General features: G+C 36.2%; 2 protein-coding genes across 8 annotated transcripts; both read left to right on the forward strand.

Moving 5' to 3' along the window:
- The first annotated feature begins 282 nt into the window (after positions 1-282).
- On the forward strand, positions 283-8,762 carry LOC107020782 (protein GDAP2 homolog). Of its 3 annotated transcripts, none has more exons than XM_015221279.2 (15): positions 283-456; positions 846-1,319; positions 2,342-2,419; positions 2,700-2,755; positions 4,142-4,261; positions 4,416-4,486; positions 4,692-4,785; positions 4,888-5,097; positions 6,152-6,403; positions 6,685-6,793; positions 6,923-6,990; positions 7,519-7,588; positions 7,697-7,768; positions 7,887-7,978; positions 8,434-8,762. In XM_015221279.2, exons 2-15 carry the CDS (start codon positions 1,020-1,022, stop codon positions 8,507-8,509), a joined length of 1,668 nt encoding a protein of 555 aa, XP_015076765.1. In that variant the 5' UTR covers positions 283-456; positions 846-1,019; the 3' UTR covers positions 8,510-8,762. The 3 variants fall into 3 exon arrangements, with proteins under 3 accessions (XP_015076765.1, XP_015076762.1, XP_015076763.1); XM_015221276.2 differs by having other exon boundaries at positions 284-456; positions 7,697-7,771; positions 8,434-8,760; XM_015221277.2 differs by having other exon boundaries at positions 284-456; positions 875-1,319; positions 7,697-7,771; positions 8,434-8,760.
- A 714-nt stretch (positions 8,763-9,476) lies between these two features.
- Positions 9,477-13,994, forward strand: LOC107020656 (clp protease adapter protein ClpF, chloroplastic). Of its 5 annotated transcripts, none has more exons than XM_015221112.2 (9): positions 9,477-9,583; positions 10,675-11,076; positions 11,165-11,224; positions 11,426-11,520; positions 11,673-11,845; positions 12,392-12,504; positions 13,229-13,274; positions 13,399-13,439; positions 13,523-13,678. In XM_015221112.2, exons 2-9 carry the CDS (start codon positions 10,750-10,752, stop codon positions 13,676-13,678), a joined length of 1,011 nt encoding a protein of 336 aa, XP_015076598.1. In that variant the 5' UTR covers positions 9,477-9,583; positions 10,675-10,749. The 5 variants fall into 5 exon arrangements, with proteins under 5 accessions (XP_015076598.1, XP_015076593.1, XP_015076595.1 ...); XM_015221107.2 differs by having other exon boundaries at positions 9,490-9,622; positions 13,523-13,994; XM_015221109.2 differs by having other exon boundaries at positions 9,502-9,622; positions 10,678-11,076.
- The last annotated feature ends 291 nt before the right edge of the window (positions 13,995-14,285 follow it).

Genomic DNA, 14,285 nt, shown 5'->3' on the forward strand with positions numbered 1-14,285 from the left:
AATTAAATCTATATTACATAAATATATAAATTATAGCTATATTACATATAATGTCTAGCTAAATTAAGTCATTTATCAGATTTTCTATATCATCTGCCAAAAGGGAAGTTAAAAAGTTTCATTTTATGAAAATATTTTTCTTTTTACATAAAAGGAAAAAAGAGGAATATTCACAAAAGGTGCTTATTTGAAACTCTGACAAGAATTCAGAGGGCACCTGAGTAATTAATGAAAAATTATTAAACAGTGATTACAAAGAATAGAAAATGACAAAACAACCCACAATGATAACTTAAAGCTAAAAAATTCCACAAATTCCCAAATCCACTCCTCCATCTCCAAAGGGAGTCCCGATTTTGGCTATAGCTCATTTTTTGGACCCCACCCCTCCAGCACAATTCCCTCCTATTGCCAACCTAGCTTGTTGTCTTGTTGAAATTTTACATCCATTTACAGGTAATTTTCTTGAAGAATTCTCAAAGGGTATGTGTTTTGTTGATGATTTTGTTGATATGTTAGTTTTTTTATTTGTGGGGTTATGGATATGTGATTCTTGAATCTGGTTGAAGAACTTGTAAATTGTGTTTTGTTGGTATAGGTTCTGTTGAGGTTGTAATTTTGTTAAGTTTGATCAATTGGATGGTTTCTTGGTTTAATTTTTAAATGGGGTTGTTTTTGTTGATTTTGATGTAGTGATAATGAATTAATGATGTTTTGCTCAATTGAATTTGTGGGGGTTGAGGTTTAGTTTAGTATGATGAGCAATTTTAGATGTAAAGATTGGATTTTTATTGGGAATTATACCTATTTCCAGCTTAAGTTTTGTGGTGTTTTGTCCTGTGTAGGGAGTTGGATAATACTGTGTTCTTTTCAGGGGATTTGATACTTTTGGTGGAATAAACGTGGGGTTACTGAATTTTTTCAGTATGTGTTTGACTTTAGCTGTTATCGAACAAAGGAGAATATTCTGTTCTTTATGAAGGAATAGGAAGTGAGATTGGAGTTAAGAGAAGGAAATTATGTATCGGCCTGTAGCAACTACTACCCGAGGAGGGGTACCAACTGATAGTGGAGATTCTGTGGTGACACTGGATCAAGTTCCACGTTGGATTGATTCTGACATTAGGTACTTGTATGAGAATGAAGATCCTAATTCCGACTATGCAGATCCTTTGTCATCTGCTTCAGGGTCTGAGGGCAATGCGAATGGTATCGTTTCCAAGTTTCCTGTGGATCATGAGATTAACTCCAAGATATACCTGTGGAGAGGAGACCCCTGGAATCTCGAGGTAGATGCTGTTGTTAACTCTACAAATGAGGTGAGAAGTAACTTCTAGATAATTGTATGTTGTGCTCTTTGTATTTATTTTAATTTGGTTTCTTGACACACATAGTATTTGCTTCTTCTGTGGATTAACAGTGTGCATTGTTTGTTTTTAAATTTGGAGAGTAAGGGATTAAATAGTATGTGTGCTTGCATCCGTTCATCTGAGGTTGTGACAGAAACATGAACTTGTACCAACAGATTAGCTAAAGAATTTGGGTTTTCATTGAAATATTGTGTTCCAAGTAGGGTAGTTTTGTGTCTGATTTGAGCAAATACAGTAGGGAGTAGGGGATGCTTAAAGTTATATGCTTTTCCATGAGCTAGTTATCATGGTCAATAAGTGGGTTCAGTACTCAAATACAAAAAACCCTGGATGATCTCCTCTCATCTACCTAACCTTGGTGGCAGAGTTACCCTATATGTAGATATACTGGTGGGAGGTAGCAGGTACACAGTGGAATAGTTGAGGTGCATGTAGTTATCCCCGACATCACTGTTGTAAATAAGAAGAAGACTTTAAAGAGCCAAAAAGGTAGAATATATTTCAATCCTGTTCCTATTTCTTTAGAAGACGGGGTAAGTATGGTTGGGGTACTTTATCCATAAAAAGTGGTACAAGTGGATGTATTTTGATTCTACCAACAATGGGAGGAGTAATATCTATTCAAATTTGCATTCTATTTCTACTTTGCAAGTTTATCATAACCTAGAAGTACCTAGAAACTGACACACGTATATGTAGGCTTTGGATGAATCTTCTGTTTTTTCCTGGAAATATGTGTCTTACTTGACATCTTCCCAAAAGATTATAAGGTCGATCAGTGTGATGATTAAATTCATTTCCGTACATACCATCTATTTAAGATATGTCTGCACTTGTTCTAATTTGTGCAATTTCAGTAAGAAATTTGTAGAAATGTAGAGACCAGTAATTATTGCAATTAACTACATCAAGAAAACACTTTTCTGTCAGTGGAATCGTTGACAATTATACTTCAATTTTGTGCTCAACAGAATTTAGATGAAGCACACAGCAGCCCTGGATTGCATGCTGCAGCTGGACCTGGACTTGCAGAGGAATGTGCTACTCTCGTAGGTTCCTCAATGTTTCATATGTTTTCCAGATTTTTCAAAAATTAATTCCTGAATGGATTCACAAATAGGGTCAGAAGCATAACTTGTGGCAACCAATTAACCTCAAACAGTTTCCTTACATTTTTATGGGAGCAGTTTCTTTAGATTTATTTCTTGCACTTTCTGTCTGTTCCAGCTTAAAAATGCTATATAACTTCTTTTCCAACTGTTGGCCCTTGTATTCAACTTATGATGGTTACACTAGAAAGATTTATGTACAGTTTACATTGTTTCATAGGGAGGATGCCGGACAGGAATGGCAAAAGTTACCAATGCTTATGATCTCCCTGCTAGGTGGGTGATTTTTATAAACTTTGTGCATTATTGTTGAGTATGTTAGTAACTGACTTCTTTTTTAGTTGATCTGCAATACCTTATCTTTACATATGCAATAATGATCACTAGTAAATCTCTAACTAGTCGAAGTCAGCTATGTGAACACCCTACATCTATTCTACTCCATCAAGGCATAGTTCATTCAGTACTCAATTATTTGTACTATAGGACAAATCATGGATTCTTAAAAATTATGGATTTTCTCAATCTCACATCTGTCCCTGCATCGTCATACGATTGGAACCAAACTCAAACGATTTCTGCAAAAAAATCGGGCTCAGTGTAAAAGCACCACCAACAACTAACCTTAACTGCAACTGGTTGGTGGTGCCTATATGGATGCTTTGCTTTCATTGTGTGTTCTATTATTCGCTAAATCTGCAAGAATTCAAAGAAATTCTATTTCTTTTGAGACAACTTCCCTTCATGTGATTTTTGGCCCCTTTTGGTACCTTCTGTGATCATGGTATCACACATATGGACCGACATCCTTATACAAAAGAAAAACGCACCTATAGACCGGCGTATTTGGAGCTCTCCCTAAGAAATTTAGCTGTTTCCATCAATGCCCACTTTTCGAGTATGTTCACATAGTGAAGGAAATAGGGGTGGAATCTGTGAACAGCTAAGCTGGTCTTCAATGGGAAAAAAAGAGCATATGTATATTGAAGTATCAGCTGCAAACCACTCAGGGATATCCATGACCTTGTCTACTTCACCAAAACCTCACAATACATGGTGTTTGAGTTGGTTAAGAAATTACTATATGAAAGCCAGGCTGCAATTGTATCTGGCAAAAAAGATAAGTTGTTTCATGATCATGAACAATGTGATTGTACTTGTGTTGGATTATCTAAATAATGATTCGGTAATGTGAGAGTCTAAACAAATATTCGATCTTATTCTTTGACATCATGGTTTGGAGGAAGTACGACATATCTCAATTCATGCCACTAACCTAACTATATTGTTTTTTCCAGAGCTACTGATGAAAACTGAAGTCATCAAGCTCCTATATCTTACTTTTTACACTCTACAAATAAGAAAAATCGTCATGCCACTTAACAATTTTTTATTTGAATGGTGATGGCTGGGTGTTGACTGTTGAACAGTAGTAGTAGTATTAAATGCATTCCTGTATCACCCTATTTTTTTCATAGTAAAGTAAAATTAATTAAAATAAGTAAATTACTGTTGATCAAGGTATGAAAAAAGAAAAAGAAATATTTAATGTTCTCTTGCCGTTTGAACTTAGTTCATGATTTTTCATCACAATTTTTGCATGGAACAAATGCAGCATAATCATAAGCCTTTGACGTACTGCTGATTGAGTTCCGTGTGCAGGAGGGTCATTCACACTGTTGGTCCAAAGTATGCGGTAAAATACCACACTGCTGCCGAGAACGCTCTAAGTCATTGCTATCGCTCTTGCCTTGAACTTCTTATAGAAAATGGATTACAGAGGTTATCTAATGTTCATATGTTCTGTGGGTTGTTATTAATGCCGTGATTTTGATTATTAAAAGGAAAAAGGGAGAGCCACTCCCTTGGTTTCCTTTTTATTTAGAGGTTTCAAATATTCAAAACGCTACTTACTATGTTGGTTTATGTAGTGCAGCATTGCGATGGGCTGTATCTATACCGAAGCCAAAAATTATCCGCGAGAACCTGCTGCTCATGTTGCAATAAGTAATATATCTCTCTGTTTTCTTAATAGATTGCTTATCTGTTCGTTATTTGATTTTCAAATAAAGATAAAGATAATTCTTTCTGTGCTGAGACTGGAAAGAACTGATATCTCCATCAGAAAGATCCCCTCATATTAAATATATTTGTTTAAATGTTTTATCTGCCAGTTGTTGAATGTAACTCCATCTTTTATTGCTTTGATTAGGAACTGTACGGCGGTTTCTTGAGAAACAGAAAGATAAAATAGAGGCAGTCGTTTTCTGTACAACTACATCATCTGATACGGAGATATATAAAAGGTATACTTGGTACATTGATTTCTACCATATACTTGAGAGGGTGCAAGCATTCTGTGTATATTGTTTTGGCTGTTAAAATTCACAGTATCTTTAATTTTGCAGATTGCTTCCTCTTTACTTCCCTCGGGATAATCATGAGGAAGAAATTGCCCGGTTAAAACTTCCTGCAGATGTTGGGGATGAGAATGGAGAGACAACTACTGCTGAGCGTAAAATAAGAATAAAACCATTGCCAAATTCAAAAGTTTCTAGTCCAAGGACCCCCCAAGCCTCTGTTGATCTATCTGTCAGTAATCTTGGTTTGTCCAGAAGGTTAGTGATGAATTAAGCAGTTCATTCACAACAAATATCACGTGAACAGCAGGCTTGCTAGATACAGTTTGAAGTGTTAAAGTTTGTTACAACTTAAAAACTGGTTTCTTTGCTCATGTTTCCCCCGAATTTTTTAATCTATGTGTATTACGGTTGAATGAGACAAAGGAAATTATTGCTTACATAAAGAATAGCTCCTGGTAGCCCTAAGCTTTTGGCTGTCGCTTTATAATATCACTACCTTTCGACTTTGAATGTCCTATCTGAAACAAACTAATTAGCTCAAGGTTTATGACTGGTCCTTTCAAAAGCGAAGATGCTAAAACAAATGTCATGTTCTTTTTGTGATTACAGTTAAGAGACTGGTGTAATATGTAAGAAGGGCCTTCTGAAGTGAAGCCTTATTTAGGTTTGTTTAAATAATTTTCAAGTTGAACATAGTGCTGCAGTCTATGAGTTCTAATAGGATGAACTTCTCCACCATTATTTTGCTGGAAATTTAGCTTGCATTCCACTCGATTAAATCCTTTGATGGTGGAAGTTCTTCTCTCTCTTGGCCTTGATCAATAAATAAAGCATGATCCCCGAACAAAAAGATTACGCCATATATCTTAATTGACTATCTTGAATTACATTTTCGTCCAGATGGAATCAGCTTCCATTATTAAGGACTTCGGAGATCACTCCGCATTCATGTGTTTCCAAGCCAGTATAAGAGTCAAACTAAAGCACTTTTTGTACTTGCAGCTCATCATTCTGTTTTCTCATTAATGAAAAACCATAATCCATTGTTCTTAACAATAGTCCTGGGATTTTTTGGTTTTTTGTTATTTCTGATCATATTGCTGCAGTGAATTTTGGTTGTAAATTATAATCAAGAGTAAATTACATTAAGAAAGATACTTCCTGTTACTTTTACATTGTAATGTTACTTCGATTAAAAACTCCAGTATTGTTGTTTGTTATCTAGTTTCTACATGTTGAAATCATATTTGTGTGGCATATGACTTGATTATATATCGTTAAACCAGACTGAGAAAATTTTCTTAAACAGGAGTTCATCCTACTTGGGTGCATTTCTGGATCCTGCTTTTATGTCCCTGATCAAAGACCCAGATCAGCGACGTAAAGAACAATGGGAAAAAACAGCCCAAGCGCAAAATAATTGGAACTGCTTCAAAATGCTTGGATATGGTGACCTTGGGGGACCTGCTTTATCAGCTGCAGAAGAATATACCCTTCATTCTAGATATCTTGCAAAAGCGAATTCTATGAATCTTTCAGAAATTGCGGAAATGAAAATCGTGTAAGCAGCTTTCTGTAAATGATGTCTTTGCTATCATTGTTTCTTGGTCCATGCTCTTGTCATATGAATGGGAATACTTGCATCTAACTGTTTGGAGCCTCAGATATGCACTTGAATAGAGTGAAAGTAGGACGAGGTCTGCATTTACCCGATTGCATGCAAAGGTTTTGTTAAATTAACATGACTACTAGATAACTGAATTTTTATTAACACATCCTTGAATAAGCCTCGCCTCACCTTGCTTATGTTAAACTTATGTTTCTCATTGGCTGTGTTGTCAGTTACCGAGGAGGGGTTGATAGTGAGGGTCGTCCAGTTATGGTAGTCGTGGGAGCACATTTCCTGCTAAGATGTCTTGATCTTGAGAGATTTATCCTGTACGTTGTAAAGGTAGTGATACTTTCTTCTACATCGCATGAGATCTATCCATAGCAATTGTATGATTCATAATTTGTTTTTACTTCAATTTTTTCCTGCATGATTTGGCAGTAAATAGTTATTCTGCTCGTCACATTTCAGGAGTTCGAGCCTGTGATTCAGAAGCCTTACTCAATAGTGTATTTTCATTCTGCAGCGTCTTTACAGATGTAAGTTTTAGCTTCTGGCCATATTTTCATTGGGTCATGTCCGTATGATTGATAGACCTTGTGGTGAAGTTTGTTAATTAGTATAAGTGAAAACAATCAATAATTTAGATTTAGATCTTTCTCTGATCAGAATGATAGACAATCTTCACTATCTCCAAAACATCTTGTATGAGCTTCAGAGCTAATGTGTATACATTGCCGGACATCATTATTTTCCTTTCTGAGTCATTTTGCTTTGAGGATCCTTTTATCTACAGTTCTTTTGTGTTCATATGATTGATCAGTATCCCCAAACATATAAAATAGCTCCCCCCCCCCACACACACACACAACCTTTTTCTTTTAATGCAATCCTTGATCTCAATGTGGTTGATTCACTGAAAGAGTCCTTTCATAATGCTGATTAATGAGCTTCTGTTTTAGTTTACTTTGGTGGTTCGGTTGTGTCACTAGTTTTTTTTGTACCTCAAATTTGGCAATACTTTTTCTTAGATGCTTCCGGATTTTTGTTTCGTTGTTCAAAAACAGGCAACCAGATTTAGGATGGATGAAGAGATTACAACAAATACTTGGACGGAAACACCAGCGTAACCTTCATGTATATGCAATGCCCTTGCCCATTTTTCTTGTCCTTTGCATGGTTTCATAAAGCTGGACATTATTTCTGTTTCTTTTGTCTTTCTAAATCTCGTTTCTTTGTGAGCAGGCAATATACGTGCTTCACCCTACCTTTGGACTGAAGTCTGCAATTTTTGCTTTGCAACTCTTTGTCGATAATGTGGTACCTATTTTCTTAGCGCATTCCTTTTTTTTCTTTTTATCTAATCCCATTATTACTTGTAAACATACTCCATTCCATTTCTCTGAAGCCTTGTCTCTGGGTAACTAATCTGCAGGTGTGGAAAAAAGTAGTATATCTTGATCGTCTTCTACAGCTATTCCGCTATGTTCCTCGTGAACAGTTAACTATTCCTGATTTTGTATTCCAGTTAAGTAATCATACCACAATCCTTCATTTATCACGTCAGAATGTACGAGAGTTGAGTGCAACGTGCCAGTTTACTTGATAGTATTATGCATTGCCCATAATTTTGCTCTATTGCCTACTTACTTATCTTGATTTTAGGCTGGCTACTGTCTCATTATAGTCTGAATTTCTTGTCGAGTTCTGGCGCTTTCACATGTAGCAACTCAGAGGCGGATGCAATATGTGTAGCAACAGTTAGCTCCCTTCTTGTAACGAGCACTTGACTACATACATAAAGATAGAACCCATCAGTTTAAATCTTAGATTCGCCTTTGTTGCAACTGTCATCTAACGTGTTCTTGGACTTAGATAGAACTCATCGTCAGTTTAAATCATGGATTTGCCTCTGTAGCAACATCATCTCCCCTCCCTCCGTGTAATGTGTTCTTGAACTACGTGTCATCTCGTGATTGCAGGCATGATTTGGAAGTGAATGGAGGGAAGGGCCTAATCGTTGATCCGAGAACAAAATATGTTTATCAGAGACCTTAGTGTCCATATCCATGAGCTTAAAGATTCATCAGTTAAACCAGCTATGGAGCAAATTGTGAGATAATGAAGCTGGGTTATCTCTTGTTAATTTCTCTGTTGTTTGTAATTTTATTTGTTGATTAATTTGTGCAGACAATGTTGTCTTGCCTCCTGTGGCAATAAAATGACCCCCCCCCCCACTCTCCCCTATCGTTTTCCATGTAATGAATGTATATTTTATTTAGAATTTGATTTTATATTTAGTCGACATTAATGCTTGCATTATAGTAGGCTGCATCACATCCCTTGGTTGCGGCCATATTCTGTACCCTACGGAAATGTTAAACATTCATGGATTAAAACTTGAAAAATTGATAAAATCGTCTAATTCTTGTAAATTAACCTCTAAATATCCAAAATGAACTCTGGAAATGGTGAGAATGTACATATTGCTTCTTAACTCTCTACGTAGGGTTTTGTCAACAAAAAAAATTGTTTGAAAGCGATGTTACCAAAATATTTATGAATTAACACACAAAAAAATTGAGAAAATCACCTAATAATGTAAATTGGTCCTTAAATGTCCAAATTGGATTTTGCAAATGGTGAGACTGTATGTACTCCGTGGGAAATTTCATAAAGGTTTTGCAAAGACCTCTTTCGGAAGCTAACTCTCTACAAAGGGTTCGATAAATGTTTCACAAAGGAATCGTTCGAAAGCAATATCACAAAAGATTGAGAAAGTTGTCTAATTTCGATAAATTAGACCTAAATGCACTAAATGAATTCTAAAAATGATGAGACTACGTACAACTCCTCCAACTTCACATAGAAGGCTAAAATATATGATAAAGTGAGAAAATCACATAATTCTTAACATAAAATTTTGTAAAAATATATCGTCCAAAAATTATATCACCAAAAATTTCATGGGCTAATTAATGAAAAAATTGTCAATTAATCACCCATTTGATGTTGTAGAATAGCCAGGTGGCAGTGCACTATAAATACCAAAAAAAAATTAAAATGATATCAATGGGGGTAGAATGAAAAATTAGTGGACGCCATTTGCCCGGCAGAAAACACAACTTTCCGGTGCGTCTCCGATCTTCTTCTCCGGTGATATTTCTGCAAGTGAGTAAGATTTTACTCAGTTATTGTTAATACATTTTGTTTATTTCAAATCAAAATAGTAGTAGAAATTCGAGTTATAGGATTTGCATTCTATTGAATGTTCATTTTTAATTTTAGATTAATGGGAGCAAATTAATATGATTCGAAACTGAATAAGAAAAAGGCGAAGCAGAATTATAGAATGAGATATTTCTATGTAGTGTTAATTTTTTTGAAGGGTTGTCTAGTTGCAATAAACATTAACAGGTGGATTAGCTCTAGTTTATTCTGTGTGAGCTGAGATGATACGTTTTTTTCCTCCTTTTCGGGGTTTTGAAGAACCGAGGGAGGTGATTAGTCAGGATATAGCACAGTTTGAGTTTATTGAGGACGTGACTCTAGATAGGAAGGTATACACGTTGAGGATTAGGATACAATGTTAGTAGGCAGTAGTGTTGTCACTTCATTCATGTAGGAGAGGCAAGGGGCTAGGCTCCTCTTCGATTGTACTTAATAGTAAATAGGAATCACTTAGTTTCTTTATTCGTAGTGTTTATTACTATTTGTTGTTCCATTTGCTTTGTATCTTGTTTTTCTTATAACAGTGTTTCAAATTCTTCTTTTCTTTTGAGCCGATGGTTATAGAAACAGTATCTCTACCTTAGGAAGGTACATGTCTACCCTCCCTAGAGTCCACTTGTGGAATTGCACTAGTATGTTGTTGGAATTGATTGCAGAATACTCGAATTGCAATTCAGAAGTTCTTTCTTTAGCTTTAGTTTGCTCAATGAACGTGAATTTAGTTATGTTTGGAGCTGCAATAAACATTTAGATGTTGGATTAGATGAACCCAAATAGCAGGCTATGGGTATAAAGGATTCTTGTAGTCTGCCCAAAGTATTTTGTAGTTTGAATGGTAAACATTTAGGGGTTTTGTGAAGTTTTTGACAAGGTTTCTTCTTTCATTCTTTTCTTTTTGAACCTTTCTAAATGTCAGTATACAAAGTTAAATTCTCTGAATTGACTACAGCAATGCTGAAGTTGAAAATTTGAAAAGAATAACTTTATTACAGAAGTAGATTGAACGGAAAGGAAAATAGGTTCTTTGAAGGAGTAGGGTGAAGGAGGGGTTGTCCTGAACAGTAGCCATGGTGCAAAGTGTGTCAATGAGTACTCTTGCAACTTCTAGATATTGCGGAGTTTGTGGATCCACCTGTTTGAGGAGGCAGTTTGGACTAATAAAAGAAACCACGATAGGTTTTGGGGGAAGTCAATTTGTTTGGAATGATCGTCGGAAAAGCTTATCCTTTGCAACCAACATTGATATGCTAAAGCCAAGAAATTTGAGGGTTCAAGCTGGATGGTTGTTTAAAGGAGGTGACAAAAGCTCAGAAGCAAGCATTGAGCGTAGCGAGAATGCCAATGAAGATATATTGATGTTCTTTTTCCAGCTTGACCTGGCTACACGCGTGCAGGTTAGCATCTAGCTCTGTGATGTGCTGTAGTTTATTTGCTATATCTTCGATCATTGCTTCACCAGTGCCTATCCTGCTTTATGCACAGTATGCTTTGAATGTGGAGCAGTATGAAATTGCACAACAACTAAGAGAGAAGCTCACTGAGGTTAGTTTATGCAGATATTAAATGTCCTGTTTTCATCTCATCTTTTACTTATTTCCCATTATCAGCTTTAAGCAACTGTTCTTCTTGCGATTTTATTGGATTTGATTTTTGGAGTTTGGTTCTCCAAAGTTGGATAAGCCAACGGATAGATGAGAATTGTTTACTGACAAGAATCAGCGTGCTGCTTATATGCTTGTGAAGGTGGAAACAGAGGTTTTGAAGCAGCAGGAATCCAGAAGGGGATCAGCCTCAAAGAGTGAAGCTCAAGATATGGCTATAAGCATCTTGCGTCTACGGTAAGCATACTCACATTCTTTTTGTTCTTTTTTCCATGAGCTTTGAGTGCTGGATATCAAGCTATTTCTTGAATTGATTACATAGATTCTATGTATAGTATGTTCCAAAGGTACCTTTTGAAGCATCTCTGATCAGCTTTTGCTTCATCCAGTGCAGACCTGCAGAATGCAGTTCAGAGTGAAAATTATGATTTGGCAGCTAAATTACGAGATGAAATTTCCAAGCTTGAGGCAGAGTCTCTGACTACATCAATAAGAGCTCAGGCATATGAAAATGCTCAATATGCATTTCGATTAGGCCAGAAAGTGAAGCACAAGAATTTTGGTATGGAATCTTTAACTTTTGGAGTGGAAGGAACAGCCTTTGTCTAATTCAAAAGATAACCAAATGTAAAAACAGATATACAAATCCTCATATGTTCTCCATATAATTAACTTGTGCCTAAAAGTGATATATAAATTTGTGAGCCATTATCAAGCTTCCTGGTAGGATTGTCAAATCTTGATGATTTGATTAATTTGCAGTATTTCATGGCAGAAGTTTTACATTGTAACTGCATGAACTACTTGAACGTCACTGACTGATCAACCCTTGCTTATTTCTGGTGTTGACTTGTGAGGATACATCATCAGGAAGTGCCTTCAATATTATCTTTTAGTGATGTGCAATACCTTGCATGGAGTGATGTGCTATACCTTGCATGGACATCTTGTGGCTCAATTTATCGAATGATATAACTATTCTCCTGACACATTGCTTCCTCCTGTAAAGATTCCCTTTACTGACATTCATGGAACCCCTAGATTCAGCTCAATTAGTAAAAGTTACTCAAGTTATTTATAGTATTGAACCCTTATGTTGTGACTTCAGGATATCGTGGTGTTATATGTGGGATGGACCCAATATGTTGTGAATCAAATTCATGGATGGAAAATGCTCAAGTACAAAAGTTGACTCGTGGTCCTGATCAGCCCTTTTATCAGGTTTTGTTTGGATCTTGTAACGTAAAAATATGTTTCATCAAGCAAAGATCAATTCAATTTATCTATCTGAGCATGGTCTAGTATCAACAGTAATTCTTTGCGGCTACATCCCAAGGAAAGATAAATAACTTTCTAGCTGTGTGTCAAATTGCCAACCAGCTTTTGTACTTTGTAGTCCCCTTCCTCCTTAATATCTGATATTTACCGCTTATGCTGTAGAGTTCCTTTTTCTGGCTTCGTCGTCTCATAATAATCACAAATGTTGCATATGTTACTGTGTATTAACCTGATAATTTACAAACTTCTGTTGTGGGTCTCTAGCAACTGTAGCCTTGAGCATACATGACAATTTTTCAACCTGTTCACAAACATAGAAAAATAATTTGACCTCTAGGCCCTCGTTTTTAGCAGAAGTATACAAGTTCAAAGAACGATCTTGAATGACGTGGAAGTTTGACGTCTTTTAGAGTTAGGTACCCGAATGATGACCCCCAGAGCAAAAACTATATGAGCTTCACCTAAGAAACATTTTCCTGATACAATTAAAAGAATTGTTTAGAAACTTCTTATGCATCCTGTGCAAGTTCTTGATTCTAATCCACAGTCAAACTTCAGCTCTCATTTTGCTGCGTTAGAGGGCCTGAAAGTGGTGCTGCTCCAAGTGATATTTCTTTAGTTATTATTTCTGATCTTTTTAGTTGACTAAATATAGATATATTTTCAGGTGCTGGTGGATGTACATACAGATCCCAATCTGTTAGTGGCATATGGTAAGTGAAATCGGTGACCATGAATAAGCATTTCTAATACCTAGATAGTCTAGTATGAGCCAAGAAAGTTCCATATACTGTGTGGAATTGCGTCTCATTAGTCTGATAATTGTTCATCATGCAGTACCTGAGGAAAGTTTAGTGGTGCCTAGCGAACCAGATAAGGTATGTATACATCTAATCTGAAATTACAACACAAAAAGTTATCATTCAATCTCTAACTTGGTGAAAAACTCAACCACGTGCAGGATCGATTTGATCATCCCTACACCTCATTCTTATTTTTTGGGATGGATGCTGCCGGAGATTTCATACCAATCAAGCAGCTGCGAGAGAAGTACAACAAGCCTCGGCATGAGGTGCCTTATGATCCGGACAATGAGAAGAGTGGAGAAAGTTCCTAGATGCGACCAGGAGTTATGTTCCCCTCTAAGCAATTTCTGGATATATGAGAAATTTTCTTGAGTAAAGAGAAATGCCTTCCTTCCCCTCTATCCATTATGGTGGGGTTTACCTCATCTTGAAAGACTGCAAAATATGTTTTCTGCACAATGTCCTTAGAATACACAACACAATTGTGGAGGCTCTTGTATTGTTCTGGAGATTTTGGATGACCATGACCAAAGTTTATTGAGCTTCTGTTATTGTCAGCTTGTTTCAACAGAAAATGGTCAATGTATATTCTTGTTTTACTGCAAATACCCTTTATATTTTCCTGTTCTTTTTTTTTTTCAATTTGGATTCAGTTTAACATATATACGCCCTCGAGTGTGGATAAGTAAGCACTTAAATTTGTACTATAAAATTGAACAAGTAGACACATTTATCCCATATTACGTCCTATGTGGAAATGTTGTCCTAGTTTTTCAGAGCTTAATTAAATTCTGATTTGTGCGTAGAAGTCGCACATGGAAATTTAATTGTGTCCTAGTCTCTCCAAATTGGAGTTCGGTTAAATTTGGATTTGTGCTCAGAAGTCCCAAATGGAAATTTTGTGTCATGGTCTCCCCA

Source organism: Solanum pennellii, chromosome 5 (assembly GCF_001406875.1).
Source record: "Solanum pennellii chromosome 5, SPENNV200".
Taxonomy (NCBI): domain Eukaryota; kingdom Viridiplantae; phylum Streptophyta; class Magnoliopsida; order Solanales; family Solanaceae; genus Solanum; species Solanum pennellii.